Source organism: Nilaparvata lugens, chromosome 4 (genome assembly GCF_014356525.2).
Source record: "Nilaparvata lugens isolate BPH chromosome 4, ASM1435652v1, whole genome shotgun sequence".
In the NCBI taxonomy this organism is placed as follows: Eukaryota; Metazoa; Arthropoda; class Insecta; order Hemiptera; family Delphacidae; genus Nilaparvata; species Nilaparvata lugens.
This window is the reverse complement of record NC_052507.1, coordinates 60,917,892-60,941,157: the sequence shown is the minus strand read 5'-3', so window position 1 is coordinate 60,941,157 and position 23,266 is coordinate 60,917,892. Positions and strand designations below refer to the sequence as shown.

The 23,266-nt window shown below is 32.2% G+C and overlaps 2 protein-coding genes across 3 annotated transcripts; one reads left to right on the top strand and one right to left on the bottom strand.

Moving 5' to 3' along the window:
• Positions 1 to 386: 386 nt before the first annotated feature.
• On the top strand, positions 387 to 3,431 carry LOC120350891. Of its 2 annotated transcripts, XM_039426085.1 has the most exons (3): positions 387 to 1,176; positions 2,362 to 2,433; positions 2,972 to 3,431. In XM_039426085.1, exons 1-3 carry the CDS (start codon positions 469 to 471, stop codon positions 3,125 to 3,127), a joined length of 936 nt encoding a protein of 311 aa, XP_039282019.1. In that variant the 5' UTR covers positions 387 to 468; the 3' UTR covers positions 3,128 to 3,431. The 2 variants fall into 2 exon arrangements, with proteins under 2 accessions (XP_039282019.1, XP_039282020.1); XM_039426086.1 differs by lacking the exon at positions 2,972 to 3,431 and having other exon boundaries at positions 2,362 to 2,908.
• A 93-nt stretch (positions 3,432 to 3,524) lies between these two features.
• LOC111050385 (neuropeptide Y receptor type 2) lies at positions 3,525 to 22,428 on the bottom strand. The gene is made up of 5 exons (XM_039426084.1): positions 20,340 to 22,428; positions 18,523 to 18,679; positions 9,499 to 9,960; positions 7,739 to 7,887; positions 3,525 to 6,489 (listed from the first exon to the last, which is right to left on the bottom strand). Exons 1-5 carry the CDS (start codon positions 20,552 to 20,554, stop codon positions 6,234 to 6,236), a joined length of 1,239 nt encoding a protein of 412 aa, XP_039282018.1. The 5' UTR covers positions 20,555 to 22,428; the 3' UTR covers positions 3,525 to 6,233.
• Positions 22,429 to 23,266: the final 838 nt, after the last annotated feature.

Here is a 23,266-nt window from a genome sequence, read left to right as displayed (position 1 = left end):
TACGAGTATGCTCTTTTGCTGTTGAGAGCTGCTACATTATTTGGAATTTTTCCCTTCAAATTTCAGACTGATAAAAATATTGACGAATATGGAGTTTCTTGGAAGAAAAAAGGTGAACATAATTAAATAGAATTATGGCTATTTTTTATAATTGAAAATTTGTTGACTTTGTTGAAGTAAACATTTTGAATGAAGTAATTAATTAATGACTTAATAATCTATTTGTAGCAGACTATAGATTATGAAGGTAGGAACAAAAAAATAACAAGGGTGAAAATATTACAAGAGAATTATGGATATTTTTATAATGAAAAATTTGTTGACTTTGTTGAAGTAAGTTTCGAATCTTAATAACTTATTACACAGTGCTAATAAAAGGATACTTTTTCAGGTTTCCCCTTCAAACACAAGCTGATACGAGTCTTTTTTGGATTACCTTTCCTATGCTCCTGCCTTTGGTACGCCTACATGGGGTACAGATGGGTACCGCTCATTCCCATCTCAATGTACTACACCAAATACAGAACTCTAGTCAACTCCCTATCAGCCACCATTACAAGTCTCTGCCTTCTGTTGAGCTTCTTCGGCAATAGACAACTCGAATACTGTTTGAATGAATCTCACCTGCTGCTTTCAGAGAGCAACCTGAAATACCAACACCTGTGGTACAACCCTATCACATTTCTGATACTGGTTGCGGCAACTCATTGCTTCAAAATCGTGTATTTCATTCTGCTTTTACCGCATACATATAAGACTGTGATAATATCGCATGTATCCAACTTCCCAGCAAACTTTATCCAATACATTGTTCTATTCATGGCAACCACCGCTGAAATCTCCTTCCACAACATCAACGACAGACTCGTCCGCATGAAAAAGTACAAAATAGTCGAGGAATCGATCGTCACCCAAATGGAACTCCACTGGCGAGTGGTGGATTTCGTTGAGAAGTTCAACCACGCCATGGGAGTTCGTCTTCTGGCTATGCTGGCTAAAACTTTGATGTTCAAGTTTTTCGTAATTTTCACAATCATCCTGCACTACGTTCCCAGCCATGCTTTCAAGAAGGCTGATCTTCCTTTCTATGCTGTCATCGATTGGGCCGAGTCATCTATTATTTCGTTTGGGATAATAATTTACACGTCGTATTGCAGCAATAGGTTGTTTACAAAGGTAAGGCCACAAATAATTGAATTGATTGTCATGTTGACTAATTAACTATCAATCCTATTATAAAAATAATTTGTTACAATCAGCAGGTAGATTAACAACTCCAGGTGATAACATTTCTTGAAGTTGAAAATTTAAAATCCCAATTATTGTGGAATGGCTAACAATTAACTTACTAGAATTAATGGAACGTTTGTACTGAATTAACTTGAAAAACTACACATTCTCAACCATTCCAATCCAAACGTTCAATTAATACGAGTTTAGAAGGTGAATTAGAGTATGGTTCTAGGGCTTTATAACTACACAACAGTATCATTTTATATACTAAGTAATATTAAATACTGTGTTATCAATTTCCAGGAAAAATATAATTATAAGTAAACTACTAAGTGGGGATTAATGACAACATAATTTTATATTGAAAATAGAAGTTTCTGACTAAGTTATTTCTACGCCTCTCGATCCATGAGACCTATCTTTCAAGAATGACAGTCGTTCAAGCAGAATATCAATACCTCTATTTTCAAGCTTGAGTTCGTAAAATGAAGTTTTCATTTAACCTACACAACAATTGTTGTCTAGTTTTTTTAATTGTAATCTTATATGCCAATTTAATGAAAGCAGTTTAATACAAGGTATTGTAATCATTGTAACATATTATACAGTAATTCAAAAAGAGATGAGTTCACAAGAAAAGATAATGATCTGATCTTTTTTTTGCAAAAGGCGAATTTATAGAAAAGTTGTCTTTTAAATAGCTCCAAATGTTTCTAGATATTATAGTCCACCGTATGGTACATTGAAAAATTACAATTTATCTGGTGAAGATTGTACATTTAGAATAATAATAAATCAAAGACATGAGGTTTTAGATAAAAACAAAAAGATTTACTTGTAAAACCAACCTTCGAATTCAGTTTATAGTTGGATCAAATTGACAATAATTGATTATCATAATATAATGAATTGTGCATTGGACCAATTATCGTTGAGGCAGTGGAATGGATTGATATTTTTTCAATACATGCTTCTTAAATAATTAAGAAATGTACATAACATTCAACTTCAATTAGTAGGGATTGAATGCAGAGTTTATTGCTTTTGAAAATTGATTAATCAAGTCCGCAATCTTTAAAAGTTCTTGATTTGCTTCAATTGCTTTCAATTGATTCCAATCTTTTACAGTCCAAACATACGCTGGTTCATTTGAGGGAACTCAGCTACAATAACACATTATCTGAAAAAGTGGATACCGTGGTAAGTGTCAATTAGAAAGTGCAATAAGATTATTATAAGAATTACTCTTATTATTTCAAGAAGAATAATTCATAGAAAATCAGTGATATTTTTTTTTAAGAGAAGTATTAAAATGTGTAATGGATCATCCTTATGGAAATACTTTCCAGTTCCAAATGAAACTTGCTCTTTTCAGGTTATCAAAATCATAAAACAATAATAATGTCTTATTAATTATTATTGCAAAGGTGTTGAGTCTTCAATCATCAATTGAATTTATTATTTCTCTAATTTGATTAAAAATCTGATGAATTTCATTTCTATGAGATAATTTATTATTGCAAAGGTGTTGAGCACGTTGACAAGTCTTCAATCATCAATTAAATTTATTATTTCTCTAATCTGATTAAAAAGCTGATGAATTTTATTTCTTTGAGATAATTTATTTTCGGAAGTAACATAATATTCGGTTCAGGATATGTATGGGATAGCTCATTCTTCCAGATTAAGAATCATATAGCCTACCACGAAGATTAAACTACTTATTTAATAATTTCAGATAACAATTTTCTCAAATCAGATACAAAGACGCGACTGCTATATTTCAGCAGGGAATGCTATCAACTATAAAATGTCACTGGTTTTAACGGTAAGTATAAAATTACATTTTTTTAGAGCACTGTATATAATTCCAGTAAAATTGTTCCCAATTTGAAAATATTTCATCCAATGTTACAGAAAAAAGAAAAATGTTCATGTCAATTCTTCAACAAACATTGTTATTACCAACTTAATTATCTTTAAAAATTCTAATCTGATATTGTCATGATGAATGAAAATTGTACTATGAAATAAACAGTCGTAAATAACCAACTGTGTTGGGCCACTAAAGAGTGTTAACATAATACACTAAATCACTGTAGATTGTTTCTTTTGCATGATTTTATTTTATATTCGATATTGTGACTTAATAACAAACGCAGAAAAACGAAAATCTAATTTGATGAACCCAGAATCCTAGAACAAGCTTCTTCTGTTACTAGATGTTTAGCTTTAATTAATTATTACAGTAAATTTATTTCTAAATCGAAGGTGCAAAATAATACGACCACTTAGTGATAAATCTGATTTAATCTATGAGTTCAATAATTTCATAAAGTTTTTAGCCTCTAAGAATCACATAAAAATGAAAATCTGTACAAAATTAATTTCTTTTTGGTACGAATATCTAATGATAATAATATCACAAATAATATACATTTCTACTTTTCAGATCACTCCCACCCATACAATTTATCTGAATCAATCATATAAAAATCTGTGCAAAATTAATTTTATGTAAATAATCTATTTGTAATATTATAAAAAATAATATATTTTTTACATTTTCAGATAACTTCTTCTACTCTAATCTACGCTGTGACTTGGTGTCAGTTTATTATATCATCTTAAAGCCAGTTGTGAATTATTTTCCAAGGATAGTTTACACAATCATTGAACTAAGTCGTTGAACACAATCGTTGTTCCAGTATAGTGAAAGTAAATTTTGTGAGAGTTCAAATTATATCTTGAAGATTCGCCTCAACTCACTTGATTTGGTATAATACAATAGAAATAGTCATCAGTATGATGTAAAACATATCAGTTCAGTTGAAAGTGGAAATATAAAATCTTATTGCTGGGTTACCCTTGAATACATTAGAAACTACAGGTTTTCTTTCTCTTATCAACTAAACATAATATCGGTTGAATAGAGCTAAAAAATAATATTTATAACTGAATCGGAAGATAATATTGAGATCATTTATGTTATTCAGAATTTATGTCATCTTATATCAAAGTAGACGCCAATCATTTTGAGTTGAATGTCATTAGAAAGTTCCCTCTCAACATAAAATCGTGTCAATAATTTATGCAATATGTTAGATATTACATAAAGTGTAAAAGAAAACATTTTTAAAGATCTTTTTTAATCAAGTTCTTGATGTTGAAATCTTGAGTATATATGTACCAAGATTATAGTTCCACATTTAGAAACGTTCAATGTTAGTATCTCACTTGTAAAAACTATAAATCCTATCCTTTCAAACGTTTAAATTTTCAATATTATGAAAAACCTTATATCTTTAAATCTATACTTTCACCATCCAGAAATGAATTTCAAATGAGATCTTGAAATACGACATCAAGTACCTCTTAACTATAAATCGCATATTCGAACTCAGTTCTAGGGGGTTGCTCTTATTTTTGGACAAGAGCTCTTCAAGAAACCCACATTTTCAAGTACAGGAAATCAAAAATTAAAAATTAGATCAGATATACCGGGATGACTTGAATTACAGCTATCTACTATAGGAGGCGGTGGAGGGAGAAAAGTCAACTATGCCGCCCTATCATTTCCAATGAGTTAATAACGTGAATCTCACTATAGTTCCTAGGTATTAATTTTGATTAACTGTTAACCGAGATCAAAACACTTGAAACGTGTCAACTTTTGACCACTTCACCAATTTATCTATCAATTATTAATCAAAAGTATTTAAACATAGCTCATAACCGAACGTTAGGTAGAATGTTAGCTTATAACCTATAGTGAGGTCAACGTTATAATGACAGTATTTTATTAACATTGATCTTCCTATCCTAGTCTATCATTTGACAAAGCAGATAGTGCTATACTTTTCTAGCTTTGCAATATTGCCAGATCGTTTTTAACAATGTAGAATAATATAATTAATTAGCAAAATGTTTTAATCTAATTTATGAATATTTACCGTATTATTAAATCATTGAAAAATATATTCTCTTGACGAATAAAATATAATTCATCATTTTTAACTGGAATGAACAGTAAATATTACATCAGATATTATACAGGTATCAGCTACCTTCTATAGAATGCAGTGGCAAGGCAGAGTATCGTCAACGCTGTTCTTCACTAGCATTTTAACGTGGACCTCACTATAGTATTTAGGTCTAGTTCCTAGATACTATTTTTGATAGTCAACTCTTTACCGAGATCAATTACTTAAAACGTTGGTGTCAACTATTTCACCACGGAGCAAGGAACAATGACGTTATAAATTTTTATAACTTTAAATGATTATCAACGCTATTGAATATATCCATGATGAAAATCTTAAAAATAATATTTTTCATGAAAAAATAAGATGTTTGAAAAATTTGTTCTATCTTTTACAACGTAATAACTGAATAAAATTTGCGTTTTAGGGGTAAACTGCGCTTATGAACAATTATTTTCAAATATGCTTGAGCAAAAACCGGTACAGTAATATATCTTGAATGCTTATCAAAATACAAGCGATATAACAAAACAATGAAACTTTTGGTAGTCATCTTGTTTTCGATGTGCTTGCCTGTGATTTCAGCTTCAGCTCTAGACTTGTTGGTTGCTTTTTGCAGAGACAAATGAATATCTAAAAGAATAGAAGTATTAAGTTCTCTCTGCTTGTTGCTAGTTCTAGACTAGAATGACTTTTCAACAGTCAATTGGTTACGGGCATCTGCAAACTTGTGGGGATGTTTGATGCCTTTGTATTTGCACTCCTATTAACTTACTCACTCTCTCTCTCTCTCTTAGCGCTCTCGCTTCTCAAACTGTACTGTTTCTAGCCCTTCCCTGGCTAATGGGATGGACTGCCAGAGCTGACTCCGGCAGCTTCTTAACAGATTCAATCTATCAGTCAACTGATTAATCAAGTCAAGTAAGTAATACTTTCCATCTTCTACGGTTTCACGCAAGGTATGTAGAATACATTGTATTACATATCTAAATACAGTGTATTCTATGTACATTGGTTTCACGCAACCCTGCCGCACACCAGATTCAACGAATGCATGCTCTGCCTGGTGCTCAACAGGTCGCCCATACTCAGTTGCGTTTTGTTGCCGATAGACGCGGCGCGTGACGCACAATCATCACGCGGCCCGTGTTTCGCACCGAGCCACATGCGCGCCAGGTACGCACGGAAGTTTTCAGACAGGAAGCCGTACAGCAGCGGGTTGACGACTGTGTTCAGCAGTGCAATCAACAACGCCCACAGGAAGTGGTGCGACCTGGAATTAACAATATTCAAATTCAATTTATTTGCCAATAATTATAACAACAGAAAGGCAAACTCCGACATTATAAAATAAGTATTGTACGAGACATTATAAGAATACAAAAAGTATACTGAAATATTTTTTTATAAGAATGATAATACTAGCAGGAAGGCTCGCTACGTTCGCCTTATTATTTTACACAGGGACCTTCACCCCTTGGATTAGCGGCTGGATCGTCCAGCCATAATCCTAGCAGGCTCGCTTCGCTTGCCTGATTATTTTTTATTCGTGCGTGCTTGCCTTGCTGCCAAATAAAGTTTACGAATATCGGCCAGCTTTGATAAGGTGAAATAAAAGCTAATATTCTTTCCCACAAAGAAACATTCTTGATTAGGATATTATGAGAAATCTCTGTCTAGTTTTTTCTTATTATGAGATAGGAGTGATGTAGAAAACATTCATATCCTAATCCTTTGTTTCTGGTTCTTCATAGTATAAAACATCTTATTGGGGTGTGAAAGTGAAAGTAACAATTCTAGTATTGACGAACTAAGCCAATATGATCTATAAGTGTTTGCTCACTTGCGGCAAGGCAGAATAGTCTTCTCTGCAAAAAAAGCTGTGATCATAAAATAATCAAGTCCTAACCACTTGGAAAATATAGAGAAACGCATTGAAAACGCCAAGAAAAATATAAAAATTGCCAATTACTGACATACTATGAAATCCTTTCTACATAGCATTTTTAGGCCTTAGCCAAACCTGAGTACTAATTGTTAGTATAAAAACCTAGAAATTATTATAGTTCTAGAACGATACAGGAAAACGTTTAAAAATTGAGATTTTTGACAAATCTTTGGCGTAATAAAGTATTCAGAACACTCATAATTCAGAACACTAAACCTAAGCTACACTTGTCCACAAAATTTGAACATTTCTTCAGATTAATTCGATTAGAATTTCTGAAAAATGCAAAAAACACATATTTACGTATACCTCAAAAACATTTATGAAAAAAATTTGATATTAGCCTACGCGTCAAGAGTCAATATGAGAGGTGACTATTGAGCATGCCTGCTAAATTTGAAAGTGTTCTTAGTTCTGCAAATGAGTAAGTACCAATTCGATTTGTATTTTTCTAGACATATTGTTAAAGTTTGATCAATTCTCCAGTATTAGACATGTATTATTTATTGTTCGGAAATATTTTGTTGTTTAACTTTGATCAATTTGGCCTGTATTAGGCATACATTTTGCTGACCTGAGGAAGAAGTTAGTATCAGCCGTTGGTCGACTGCCATCGACATAGATTAGGAACATGACAACGGTGATGGGCAGCCACATGATCAGCACCACCAACACGTTCAGCAGGATGATACGAGCCACTCTAATGTGCTTGTTCAGTCGCGACTGAAATTACAAAGAAAAAACACACATTATGTTATGATTCATTTAAATAATCACTCCAAACCTACCAAAGAGTGAACAATTACATACTATAATGATTTTCACTTCAAACATACATAGGAAAAACACAGGAATTATATTATAATTACTTTCTGTAGGTCTAGTTGAGATTGGGAACGATGAGTGTTGACTAATAAAAACTCTTGATGATGATTATACAGAGTGAGTTATATGTATGGGAACCCTTCAGTAAATTGAAGACTTGTAGATATAATACTGTAACTTTTAGGATAAGTTATTGTTCAAAAACTTTACCCCCTTATGAGGGGTTGAAATTCAGTTGTACGTCAAAAGTTAGAGTATTTGACTATCCTAAAAGTTACAGTATTACATCTACAAATGTCTCCAATTTATTGAAGGGTTCCCATACATATGACTCACTCTGTATAAACCCTAGAGTATAATAAATAATATCCTATTATGAGATTCAATGCAAAGTGTCAGCATTCGTTTGATGGGAAGCGTTGATTTTTTTATTGAATTTTGATTTTGCAACGTTGGATTCAAGCGTTTAATTTTCAAATTAATTATAGTAGTCCTAGATATTATTTTCTATTACATTCATATCGTGCTGTATATTTTAGTGGAAATGAAGCAATACATGTTCATTTGATTTTGTTGAAGTTTCAATACAGCATAATTATTATACAAGAAATGTTGGATTTCCGAAGTAAATCTCATAGAATTAAACTTTACGAATAATATATCTGTACATAATAATTATAAAGCATAAATACCGTATGATAAAACTTTACTAAACCAAATGGAGGATCATTGGACAATTATGAAATTTATGAAATTGGTTATACATATTTAAAATACATGTTTATTTGATTTTGTTGGAGTGTCAATACAGCATATTATACAAGAAATGCTGGATTTCCGAAGTAAATATCATAGAATTAAACTTTACATGTCGCTATACATAATAATTATAAAGCATGAATGAATCCCGTTTTATAAAACTTTACTAAACCAAATGGAGAATCATTGGACAATTATAAAATTCATGAAATTGATTATACAGTCACGTACTGAGAGTTGTTTGAAGCCTTTGAATTGAATAATATTTTGGTTTGATTGAAGTAGGCCTATTTAAGACTATGAATATATTATTAAAATTCATTCTATTTATAAAATATAATTATAGTACCCTTTAAAATTAATAAAATAAGAATAAGAATTGTTTGATTTTTAAATTCATTCATTTGAATTTCTGTCTCTCCAAATTCATACTAGGCCTATGCCCAAAAACGATTATTTTCGACATTGAAGTTTATTTGAAAAAACTCTTTTCAAAACAGTAGGCCTACAATATACATTGATCTCTTTTCAAAACAGTACAATACATTGAACTGTTTTGAAAAGAGTTTTTGCTAATAAATTTCAATGTCAAGAATAATCGAAAATAGTTACACAAGACATAGTTTCACATGTATTTTCACAAGAAAATACATCTTTGTGAATTTCCACAAAGAAAGTTCACTTAATTTTTGTTTATCAGTTAAGCACTAATTTCCAATGAATTTTTTTAATTAACTGCCAACAACCTACCTCCTCATGATGCGTGAGCGAACCGGCTCTCACGCCGGCGCCCCCATTCACAATCTGCTGTATCGATATCTTCCTCTGTTCCCTGGGCTCTGCACACTGTCCGCCGACCATCCACCGACTGCGCGTCTTCACCAGTTTGTGGAATATGCGCTGATAGTGGAAGGCGAGCAGCGACATCGGCAGCAGACATGACAGACACGTGACTGGCACCACAAAGAACAGCGACAGGTTGACGTGGTCGTTGGGCGGAAACACGAGCGTGCAGACGCGTGTGTCCGGGTAGTAGCGGAACCAGGCGGCCACCGGCAGAAACAAAATGGCGGCTATGAGCCAGGTGGCGGCGGTGAGGAGGAGGGCGCGGCGGGGCGTCAGCTCGGACCGGTAGGGGGGGATGGCCAGGCAGCGGTGACGGTCCATGCTGATCAGCGTCAGCGTCCACAGCAGCACGAAGCCACACACAAACTGCACACAGCAAAAACATTACAATTATTATTTAACGAAAATCCTGATTCCATCTGTTAACATTACAATCAATTAAAACCATAAACAAACAATAATTTTGTTGTCTTTTTTCTTTAGGGCTACTTTCAATATAAATAAAAATATATAAGTCTCAGTAACCTTTCAAATTATTTTGCCACAACATGTTTCGGACATTAATGCCATTTTCAAGTTAATTTTTTGTCCGAAACATGTTGTGACAAAATAATTTAAAAGGGTACTGAGATTTTTATTTTTAACACATGCAAAACACAATTCATCACTAGGCAAATATCATATTCAGACAACTTAAGTAAGACTAAATGGAATATTATAAATAATGAGGTGGGTAATAGAGCTAATAATGGAAGAAGTAAATCTTTAATCAAAATCAAAACAGAGGATTCAGAAGTTGAAGACCCAGTGAAAATAGCCAACGTCTTCAATGATCATTATGTATCTGTGACTGTGGCTGAAAAAATACGGAAAGGCAGAGGAAAGCAGAAGTTTGAATATTGTAGAAACACATCAACTAATTCATTAAATTCATTAAATATACTTGACATCAGTATCCGCAGATGAGGTTCTGCAGGTTATAAGAACACTCAAAAACAAAAAGTCAGAAGGTCATGATGGATTCTCTAACTGGTTGGTAAAGAAATGTGACACTTTTATTCGCACACCTCTTGCATTTATCATAAACAAATCTTTCGAGATGGGTGTATTCCCAAGAAACTTGAAGATTGTAAACGTTATTCCACTGTTTAAAAGTAAGGAGAGGGATAACATAGAGAACTATAGACCAGTGTCAATTATATCCACATTCTCAAAAATATTTGAAAAAGTATTAGAAAATAGAATAGTGTCTTTCTTTAATAAGTACAAACTTCTTAGTGTTGACCAGCATGGGTTCATAAAAGGAAAATCTACAGAAACAGCAGTTGTTACCTTTGTGAATAGAATTATTGATAATTTGGATAAGAAAAAACATTCAGCAGCCACTTTTGGCAACATTCAGCAGTTGACCTCAGCAAGGCATTTGATACAGTTGAACTTACAATTCTACTAAATAAATTAGAAAATATTGGCGTTAGAGGGCTTGCACTGGAATTACTTGAGTCATACCTACTTAACAGAGTACAATATGTTGAAATAAAAAACAGCAATGGCAATTTTAAATCTAACTTAAGAGAAGTCAAATCTGGAGTCTATCAATGATCGGTGCTAGGTCCGCTTCTTTTTAACATCTACATAAATGATTTAGAGGGCAGTGGATTAGGAGCTGATATTACTTTATATGCGGATGACACTAGCATCCTAAATGCTGAGAATGACTGTGAGCGGCTGGAGTTGAATGCTTAAGTATCAGTCAATAACATTTGTCAGTGGTTGAACAGCATCAATCTGCATCTTAATGTTAGTAGAACTGTTATAATGACCTTTTCAAATAGTGTATGTTGTATTGGTTTATTGCTGCATGATGAGTTCGTTTCAGAGGTTGAAGTGTGTAAATTTTTAGGTATTCATCTGGATTCTAGTCTTAACTGGCAATCTCATGTGGATCACACTTGTTCTAAGCTAAGTTCAGTGATTCAATTCTTCTGAAAGAAATGTAAGAAAAATATTTACTTTACAAAAAAACCATAAAATGTATGTGTAAACTGACGAGATATCAGTCCTACCGAGATTATTTTAAAATTGAAAGTATTCTCACATTTCCATCTTTGTTCTTATACAAGACTTACTTAGCACCGTTACTTTACTTATATACTTTTATACTTATTTACTTTACTATACTTTACTTAGCACCGTTGATAATAGTTTTCTACCCACTAATAGCAATATCCACAGTCATAGAACAAGAACTGCTAATAACTATCATTTACCTAATGTCAATTTAGCAATAGCAAAGAAAAATCCATTTGTCAAGGAATAATTTTTTACAATAGGCTCCCAAATGAAATAAAATCTATTAAAACAAATAAAAATGTATTTTTAAAGCCCAATTAAAGAAATATTTATTGAATGGTGGCTTCTATTCCATAAAGGAATACATGGATAATTAGTGGATACATTTCAATAATATTGTGTACTTATCAATTAATAGCTGTGGTTGATAACTTATTATACTTTTGCGTTTCGTACTTTGTGACATTGATCATTTTCATGTATTTTATTTTATTTGTTTTTATAATAATTTACGTTTGCCATATCTGTAATTGTACAGATTTTTATGCAATAAAAATATTCATTCATTTTATTTATTTATTTTAAAATAATTTTGCATTACAATCGAACATAGCTACAATAATATTGATTATAATAATTGAGTGCTGAGTATAATAATTCATATTAATCAATGATTAGATGTTTTATTTTTTGAGTTGAAGTCTGGTGCCAAAAAGAGAGTAAATGGATCAAAAATTGCAAACCTGCGATTATACACACAGCATTCATGAAACAAGAAATTTATGAGAATTGAATAAGAATAGTTGAGAGAATTACACAAATTAAAAGGCTTTGAAAGGGATTATTATAATGGAATAAGCATACAATAGTAGGCTATATGAATAGTTTGAAATAATAATCATAAACTTTACTTTCATTTTTGATCGATAATAATAATTACAGCTTACTCAAAAATCGCTCAACACATTTTGTCAAATAAATATTAAGTTAATAATTACTCTATAGTACAGTAGCCTAGTTGAACCCGTAGTCTCCAGAGTTATCATTCAATATTAAACAGAGCACAAAGAATTTACAATCAAATCTAGCGTTTGGTTTGACAATAAACCACAGCCAGGAAGTTGAAAGATCTGTGACTGTTATTAAGAATTCTCGATTTAAAACTCCTGGACTAGATAGCCTGAATTTGTAGTGAAGGCAATTGTTCAATTTCTATCAACCTTCTATAGCCTAAATAAGGGGTCACTAAAGCCACAATTTCAATAAAATCAATAACAAAATATTTATCATTTCATGATTTCGTTTCATTGATAGAAACATAAAGAGACAGACATTCTCTGTAGTCTGAGTCTAGATTGGTTTTAACAGTAGCCAATATGATTGGCGCTATAGATGGAATAGGATTGACCTCACTAACTGTTAAGACTCAATCGTCTGTTATACTTCTGACTTATGTTATTACTTCTGACACCAAATTTGGATGAGACAGTAGATTGACAGTGTAAACCAACTGTGATGGTTTGATAAAGTTATATAGATGATCACCGAATGGATAACCAAGCTATTTTGATTCAATGTAATGAATGGAGATTCATTGTCAGACAAGCAGGACAAGTGTGCATTAGAATGACATGAGAAACACTTGCAAAATTGTAGGACGTTTTGAAAAAGACAAATTGCTATGACGCTTATTTATAACTACAATCAATCACTGTTGAGAAATGGGAGGATATAATAGTAGAAAAATACGTTTCAAGGATTATAGCATAACAGACTTATTATGATGATGGCTGAGTTCTTATTACTTTTTATACAAATGTATTAAAAACTGTTTTTTCCAATGATACGGTCTCTAGAAATCACACATTTTTCAAATGGGAAGTTTCATGTATTTGTAGCCTAGACTATCTTGAAAATATTTCACTATTTAATTGAGTCTAAGGTCTTGTAAGAGAAATAAATTTATTAAAATTAGAAATAACAGTTAGTTTCTAACCAAAAATGGATACTTTCAACTTGAAACCATCAGTAATATGAGTTCAAGGGTCGAAAAGCGTCCAATTCCTTGTTGTCATCTATAAATTGGTTTCGTTTTAATGCTATTAACATAATAATGAGAGTAAAATTATTTATCAAATGAATATAATAGGCCTAATAACACACGAACTCCATGAAAATAATGTAGCCTAAATTTCATAAATATTCCCCAGTAGAATAGATGATGTAAAAATATTAATTATATTTATAAATGGAGATGGACAATGATTGATGAGTGATGATTATAGTGTTTCAATTTCTATTACAATAGTATTATGAAATAGTTTTGTTTTTTAAAAGGAATAATTTTTTAAGTTGGGTAATGAATAAGGCAGGACTGACAGGAGATTATTCAAACATCAATAATAATCTGATTATATCGTCTATTATCTCACGTTTATTGCTTCTTCTACAAGATTCTACAAGATTGCTTCTTCTGTATAGCTTATACACAAGCTATATCTGAATGAAATATCATAAATAAAACTCTTCATTCTGTAAAACTAGAATATTCATTTCCCACATAAAAACTGCTCAGACTCTTACAAGATACTTGGTATAATATCCGCCTGATATTTCATTATTTGCAAGGTGACGAGTTACAAGTTTTCATTTCCATTGTTGAAGTTCACGGCAAAATTGCATGTGCTAAATTGATTAATTCGCAGATTATTCATGATATTCTCAGGTTATAATTGAATTATGAGGAAATTACAACGAATTTATGACGTCGTATTTAGCATTTTACTTCAAGTCAGCATGAGAATAATGGGTTGAATATCTCACTGATATTGTAGACAATAGGCCTCTATCGTCAGTTATGTGAAAATAAATTCATTTTGATCTTTCAATAATAATCAATCTAGAATTATTATTGAAATACTAATAATCTAAATTTATCTACTAGTTCTAGTCATGAGAAATGATGATCTAACAAAGTGAAGACAAAAGTACTATGGTTATACATAGTCCATTCAACTATTATAAAAATGTTTACAGGAGAAAGAGATTCCAAAGACTAGTGACATAGATTCCCTAAAACCTAGAGAATAAAGATTGGTTTACTGGAGTTTGATAGTGGTGAAAAAACCTAAACTTGTCACTCTTTATGTAGTAAGGTACCGTACCTTAATTAGTTGTGTGTATTCTAAGTATGTTTGCTCTATATTATTACTATTGAATATTTCAGTTATTTACTAAAATACCCATAACTTCCTTACATAAACTACTAACTTCATTACTATAGACTATAAAATATTATACAAAAGAAGAATATTTTTGAAACATATAGGTACCCAAAGTTTATGTAAAGAAAATCGTGAAGCTTTTGGTAAATACAGTATTGACAAATACTTTTGAACTTTGAAGGTATTAGAATATATAGTTTGTGTATTAATAAAACAATATTGAAACTCGAAGTACCTTTTTCAAGTTTCAATGTCGTTTTATTAATTTATAAAAGTAACCTATTCAAGTGAAGTATTTTATAGGTTATGTAATATAAAATAAATAATAATGAACTCAAGCGTTACATTCTATAGGAATAGAGAACATCAGAATGTCCAAATTGATTTCCCCTTATTCTCTGTTGGATGTTAACAGACAATATGAGTGAAAATATTGGAAATTATATCAAAATATTGATATAATACTTCTCTGTGGTGTTAGATCATATCTACTGGTCGTGTTTGATTTTAAAGTTTGTTTTGAGTCTCTCAAATCTTCATAGAGCTGAATATTTTAGCGATGTACAGAGTGGTACATTGAGTAATAATTATAATTGCAATTGTTTAGAACAGCAGTTTTTGCCAGCCTTTGTTCTCTAGCTTTTGTTTAATTTCAAAGCGAAAGTTGACTCATCAAATCGACCTTGCTGTGGCCTATTACAAATACAAACATAAAATGAATTAGATTTAAATTAAACCAATATTATTTGCAATGCTGAATAATTTATTAGCAATTTCTTATTTAAAATTGTGTATAGAGTACTGCAATTACTACTACTGTGTAGATTGTTATCAGATTGTGTTTTTAATCTGATGTTATATATTAAAAACTTTTCGAAGAGGGTACTATTTTATAAATAAGAATACTTAGCCATGAATACATACATTTTAAGATGTTACCAGATAATATAAATGACCTCAACAATTCTCTTTTGTTTTTATTTCTTATTTCTAATTTGAAATTGATCTTAAATCGAACAATTACTGTAGTGGAAATTGAAAATTCATTATTTTGTTTTGAAGAATTAAGAAGTTTTAACCGGTATGAATTGCGACATGTTGAATTTTGATTACACCAAAAAATGTGGAACTAGAATAAACTCGTATTTCCCCAATATTTTAGAAAAAACTAGAATGAAGCTCATTGAAAATATTTCATTTATTCTGACTTCAAAACTATTCAAAGCAGAGAGAGAACTTGACTTTGAACTGACTAGAGAGCAATAGACTACCATAAACTAAAAATCATTCAAGGCCTCATTCATTAATATCCTCATTCTCAATAAACTCAGAGTTGAACCCAATTTATTTAGAAATTATAATGTTTCCACTAGATGACGAATGAAATGAACAAATCAATATTACGAAATAAAGAAAAATGTTCTGTTATTAGTTAATCTATTAGTGACTCAATTCTCAAGTTGAAGACTCAATTAATAAAACCATAATATTACAAAATTGACTCGTTGACTCGTTTTTGAAACTTTTTATACAATGAACATTCCAATCGCTTATTAGTTGATTAGTAAACAGTTTATACTATGCGTAACTTTGATATTCTACAAGATTTATTAATGAATTATAAAAAGTTCAATAATACATGTTTAAAATAAATGTAAAACAAGAAACGAATCTCTAAATTGAGATTGATTTCAAACAGTCAGCATTTTATATAAATAACATTGAAGCTTCCCATTTAACCTATACTGACAGTATAAAGTGAATCCAACTTTAGTGTTATACGATTAGAGTAATTGCTCGGAAATCGGCTTTGAATACCAACTCGTATAAAGACACACCTGGATCGGATAAGTACGACAGTAACCCTAACTGCTTTCTACATCAAGTACTGAGTATAATAAATTAGTAATAACAAGGGATGGGCCCAGGCAGCTGTGGCGAGTCTAGACACAATAAAGGTTCAAAGGGCACAACATTCCATTTCCTAAAGTGGTAGCCTAGTGGGGAGTCAACGTGCACAGACCTTTTTTATAATTTAGACCTACTGCTGTCCACTCACAGTGAATGCTATTTTTGAAATGCATATTGATTAAAAAATGTATGATTAAAATTTTAAATTAGATTAAAATAATTCAATACCATATCCCTCCTAAACACAGACCTGCAATCTTATGGGGGTTTCCTTATATACCTTTTTTCTTAATTCAACCAATTCATTTTATAGATAAAATTCTAGAAAATAAATTGATTTGATTTAATCTTTCAACCTTGCTCTAGAATGCTCTTAACAATCAACAAAAATGATCTTCACTCAAACTTATTTATTCAAAATAATTATAATGGAACAGAATTTTTTTTGTGTTTCTTCACCTTTACCTAATTCATTGTTTTCATGATAATGCAAATTGTATTAATTATCTCTTTTATATTTTCTCACAAATACCCTATCTATTCCGTTAAAATCGAAGGAATAAAGATTAGAATGAAAGATAGAAAACTTCAGAGAATAGAAAACTTTTCAAGCATCAATTACAAAGAGGAAGGAAATGATGAAAAATGAGGTCCGATTTCAAATGAAAAAAAGAAGCGATATCAGCATAAGTTGAATGTCTAGGAAGGCAATCTTCCTCAGTTAATAGAATTCATCATTTCAACATTGCAGCAAAGATAAATATACTACTATTTTTTATCGTCAATTTGGTTTCCAAAAGTGAATAAATTAATCCTGTTTTTTGATTAATTTAAAAATTACAATTTAGTGAATATTGTTTTTTTTTTTAATTTATCATTATAAATTCGTTATCTATTTAATAATTTGATTATTTAGAATTCAAGTTGAACGATACTTGCCAATGCGATGTGTGTGGGATAGCTATCATAGGATGTATTAATTTGCTCAAAATATTTAACAGCATGATTCAGCTACTTCCCATCCGGAAGATAATTGTTTTCCATTTAATGGAGCTTAGTCATTGAACAAGTGATAAAAAATAATTGCAAATTTATATTTAGAAATTGGCATCCAGATAATAGGTCACAACAATTATTAATTGAACATATTATTCTTTTAGATAACACCTCACTTATATTATTCAATCGATCAATAATTTTATTCAATTCATACAAATAATATCAATATTAAATATTTATATAATTATTATGAATATTTTATTCATTAGTTACTACAATACTATAATGTCAAGTGTAAAGTGTGTACCATAACTTATAGCTTATGGTGCCATACTGACAAGACTAGTATCCACACACTGTTCTCGCAGCCAGGATAGCCGAGACGGCTAAAACCTTACACACACATAGATTTTTTGTCGTCCTAAATGTTACCAGATTGAACGGAACTTTGCAAAAACATCATCTGCTCTGTTTGCTAAGTTATGATCAATCTAATAATTGTGATTCATAGGAACGGCAGAAATCGTACGGCCAAAAATCGATGTGTGTGTAACTAGACTAAGGCGTTGCACACGTCAGTCTGCTAGCACTAGCTGGTCGTGGGTTCCAATCCCGCTGGTAGGCATGGACGTTTGATCTCATCAAATCACTTCCTCACTTTCCATTACCCATTTTCATTTCTAGTATTCTACAATTAGGAGATTGGCAATTTGGTAATTACCTGTGAATAAGGCAGCAGCCGACAGGTGACCGATCCGAACTGCCAGACGGGTGTCAGCCTCGCAAGGGCCACTAGTGGAGTCCCAGCCGCGAACAACAGGTCTGCCACCGCCAAGTTCAGCAGAAAGCAGTTGGTCACCGTGCGCATCTCCTTGTACCTGAATATTCAAAATATTAATTTATTCACTGACAAAGCCACAAACCATAAATTATAACATACAATACGATCACATAAACACATTAAAAATCATTATTTGTTTTATTGAATGCTTCCAATAATAAATTTTTCATTGAATTTGGCATTGCTTGTAAATTTTCAATAAAATCCATAATATTTTTGTTCTATGTCTCAATAATTATACTGAGGGTGATGCCCACATAGCTCTAAGGCTTGTGTGTGGGTAATGAGTGAGAGGGATGATGATGAGAGATGACGACTACTTTTTAGGTAGTCGGGACCGACGAATTATTGTCTCCTCCGAAAGACGGGTTGGCCGTATGTGATTGTGCTGTGGTCAAAATTTTTTGCCACGGGTGAGAATCGAACTCGGGTTCACTCGATTATTAGACCAGCGCATTATTACTTACTCCAACGAGCCACCCAATAACAGAGGAGGAGAATAGACAATGAAGGAGATGGAGAAAAATGACAAGAAGTGGAAGAAGGAGAGAAATTAATGTTTGAGAAGAGGGTAGTAGGGTACAGAGGTAAATGATGATGATGATGATAATAAGCAAGAAATGATAAACAAATTGAAAAATACTGAAAAAATAAGAAAAAAAAGAAGGCGAAGAAGAAAAAGAAGAAGATGAAAATGAAGATGATGAAGAAGAAGAAGACGAAGACGAAGAGAAAAAAGAAGAAGAAAAACAAGACTGAGAAACAAGAACCAAAAGAAGAAAAAAGAAAAAGATGATCAGGAAGGAGCAGAGAAAGAAGGAGAAAAAGAGGAAGAAGGAGAAAAAGAGGAAGAAGTAGAAGACCAGGAAAAAGAAGAAGAAATCTACTGATAGAATTGTTGTCGATTTGTTTATCAAATTAACTATAAAGCAATCCATGATAAAAATACAAGGTAGAGTGAAGACACCATTGGCCGTTCTCACACACAATGATTTTGCAAAACACGACACGGTTGACACTATAGTCCAGTCACTATAATTATTATACATTGGTGCTTGCAAATTATATTGTGGTTCTGATTTTTTACTTAACTCAGTACTCATTGGAGATAGAGACTTCCGAATGATATCATTTTATTCAGAATTTTTCAATCTAAAAAGAAGGCGAGAGCAAATTTTTCTGTCCGATTACTGGATTTGTCAGAAATAGCTGAATACTGTAAAATGAACAAAAAATACGAGGTTTTCGGGCCACCCTGTTGTCGATTTGTTTATCAAATTAACTATAAAGCAACAGGGTGGCCCAAAAACCTCGTATTTTTGGTTTATTTTACAGTATTCAGCTATTTCTGCCAAACCCAATTCTACCAATCGGACAGAAAAATTTGCTCTCGCCTGCTTTTTAGATTGAAAAATTCTAACACAAGGAAATTTTGCATGAAAAAATTGGTTCTGGACTTCATGTATCCAAATAGTATATTAAAAAATCAGAACTACAATATAAATTGCAAGCACCAATGTATATAGTGATTGGACTACTACACCCAGAATGTCCTCAGATTGTCTGTTCGGAGTCATTGATTGAAATTAGTCAATGGGAGGACATTCTAGGTGTCGAGGCGTCACAAAGTCGGTGAGTGTGAAAACTTTCATTAGCTGATTAGCTGAGAAAAAATGTGGGAAAATGGGGGATTGTACCTGAGGACAGCACCCGCTATGCTGAGGTTGGCGACAACCGATAGCATGAAGATGATGAGGAGGATGCCGCACTCAACTCGAGCTGTGATTGGTCGGTTGCCGCGCTCCGTGAAGTACGTGTAGAAGTAGCGCTGCCCCCAGCCCTCATCACCCCCGTCACCCGACGTGTCGTTGCCCAGTACGTAGGACGAGGTCCACGAGGGTGTCAGTTCCATTTTGCAATTAAAATATTGTCCTTAAACTTGGTAGAGATCGAAATTTCACTAGGACGTTGTGAGGAAGTTCAATGTTTATCTTAATTCCTTTTTCTTGTCTCTAATAAAACTGTATACTACTTAAACTTGGTAGAGATCGAAATTTTACTAGGACGTTGTGAGGAAATTCAATGTTTGTCTTAATTTCTTTTTCTTAATTTTCGTGCTATGGACTTGTTTCAAATTGCACGGAGTTACTTGCACAAAAATAAAGAAGTTGAAAGTTGTAGCCCACTTGACTTTGTACAAAGAACTTATGAAAATTGCACAAGAACTTGATAAGAGAGTTGAAAATTCTTTCTTCCCTAATTTTCACAATTAACTTGAGATTTTTGTGCAATGGAATTGTGCTTTAGGATTGCACTTAGAATTTAATAAAGGAGTCTAGAGTTTTAGCCCACTTGATTTACACAATGAACTTGTGAAAATTGTACAAGAACTTCATAAAAGACTTGAAAGTTCTGTCTTCCCTATTCTCACAATTGACTTGCACTCGAATTTGAAAGAGTTTGAAGTTAGTTTGTGCAAATTACTCCTGAAAAATGGCAATAAATTATCGCACTTGATGTTTCACAGAGAGTCTATTGGAAGGAAACTTGCTCTCGAACTGATCATAGATTTGAATAGCTGGAATTCAAGTATTCGGCAAGTATTCATTTGATCATTAAAAGAGTCCTAGTTCCTCAGTTAAACAGCTTTATTTGTTGAGTCCTTTCACTGTTATCAATTCGTACTATTTTAAGCAATGATAACACAGTGATTGGAGTACAGAAGTTTTGATTGAGTTTATCTATAAATTTACTACGATTTCAAATTGGATGGTCTGTAATGTTCTCTCCTATTGATGATTATTTCTATAGATCATAATCTATTGATTTTGTATTATCTTTAAATAATTCCTTGAAGATAATTAATTCACGGATTAAAAAAATGATGTTCTTGAATTTAGTTTTGACCAAACTATAACTTTGTTAACGTTATTAATTTTGTAATGAATCACCCACTTAAAATTAGTAAGTTGCAAGTATTGAATGAATTCATCTATATTAGTAATTTCTAATGATTACGGTGTCTCGTATCCAATGTCTGTCATGTGTTATGTCACCAATAGACATAAGTCACTTATACACCCCAGTAGCTTCACTTATAAGGTGATTGTAAATTGTTTCATGAACTGATTGACAAAAATAATTAATCAATATTGTTTAAGAATTCAAATGAACACAGGGAAACTGTCTGTAATCCATAGCAGCATCGTACGCAAATTCTCACTAAATGAAAATTAGAGCACTTTTTTCACAAACACAACATCACCAGAACACAAAAAAACAACTGACTCACTATGCAAACTATCGTGACACTGTTACTAGTCCGTGACATTCTCATTTTGATGACACAACTCGAATCACAATGACGATCTAATTCACCGGCTCAAACCACAACGGAAACAAAATTTTCCTCAAATTATTGGGTTTAACGGAAATGATCAGTTACCGCAAGTCGCATAGGAAAACGTGAATTGATTGTTCCTACATTGATATTATCAGTGTTGATATCAACGTGATTTTCGTTAACTAAATACGTTCAACATAGATATTATATTTCAACAAAAAAATACAAAATTTGATGAAATACGCGGTTTACTTTATCGATATATTTCACAGTCAAATCAATTGAATTTCAACGGAAACTGTGACATTCGAGGTTGACTATATAAAACAGAATGTTTATATGAAAAGTACGTATATGTGGTAGCCTGCCCTTCCTGTAACGAGCTTCCGAGCTCACAGACTATTGTAAAACTTTTGACGGTCGCTTAGCGCGTTATGCTGTGCCGATCATGGCTGTAAGTTTATCCTACTACTGCTATGGTATGGAGTTTGTGGTGGGGGAAGTACAGAACAATACTGCACGGTTCGCGGTTACGAGACACGAGATACGAGTTACGATAGGAGTGAGTGAGAGAGAATGAGGGTGAGTGAGTGTGAGAGAGAAGGTAGAGTAGGAGAGTCATGAAAGAAGAATGACAAGAGTAGTGATTGAGAAGGACGGAATAGGGGAGAGAGTACATAAGCCAAAGTGTGAGAGTGAGAGAACAACTTACGATCAGAGGGTGAATAATTGGGGTATCAATGAGAGTGAGAGAGTAAGAAACATTAAAATTGAAAAGAGAGAGTTCGCATAATATATTACTTTTTTACACCCATTACAACAAATAATAACATTCTAGTTTATAATAAATATTGCAACTTTGATAAACAAATAAATTTTACATATTATGACGATATGTGGATAAATGATGATGGATATAATGATTATAATAATATTGTTTTGTATCTACATGAAAAAAGGTGAAGTTTGAATGTATAAAGGTCCGTTTTTTGAAAACGTTAAAGAGAGTGCATGAGAAAGAGAGAGAAGCTAGATTGGAAACAAAAGTAACTGAGAAAGAATGAATTTAGGAAATAGTAACATAGCAACAGATATTATTGAGAGTGACAGAGAAAGAAAAAGGAGTATAAAAAATGTAAGTATTGGGGTTGAGAGAAAAAGTATATTTAGAAATGATTGAAAAAATAGCGATTATAAAAGAGTGAATGAAGAAAGGAATTCGTGAAAAAGACATCCACATTCAAATAGAGAAGATTTCTTAATATCAATAACTGATTTCTT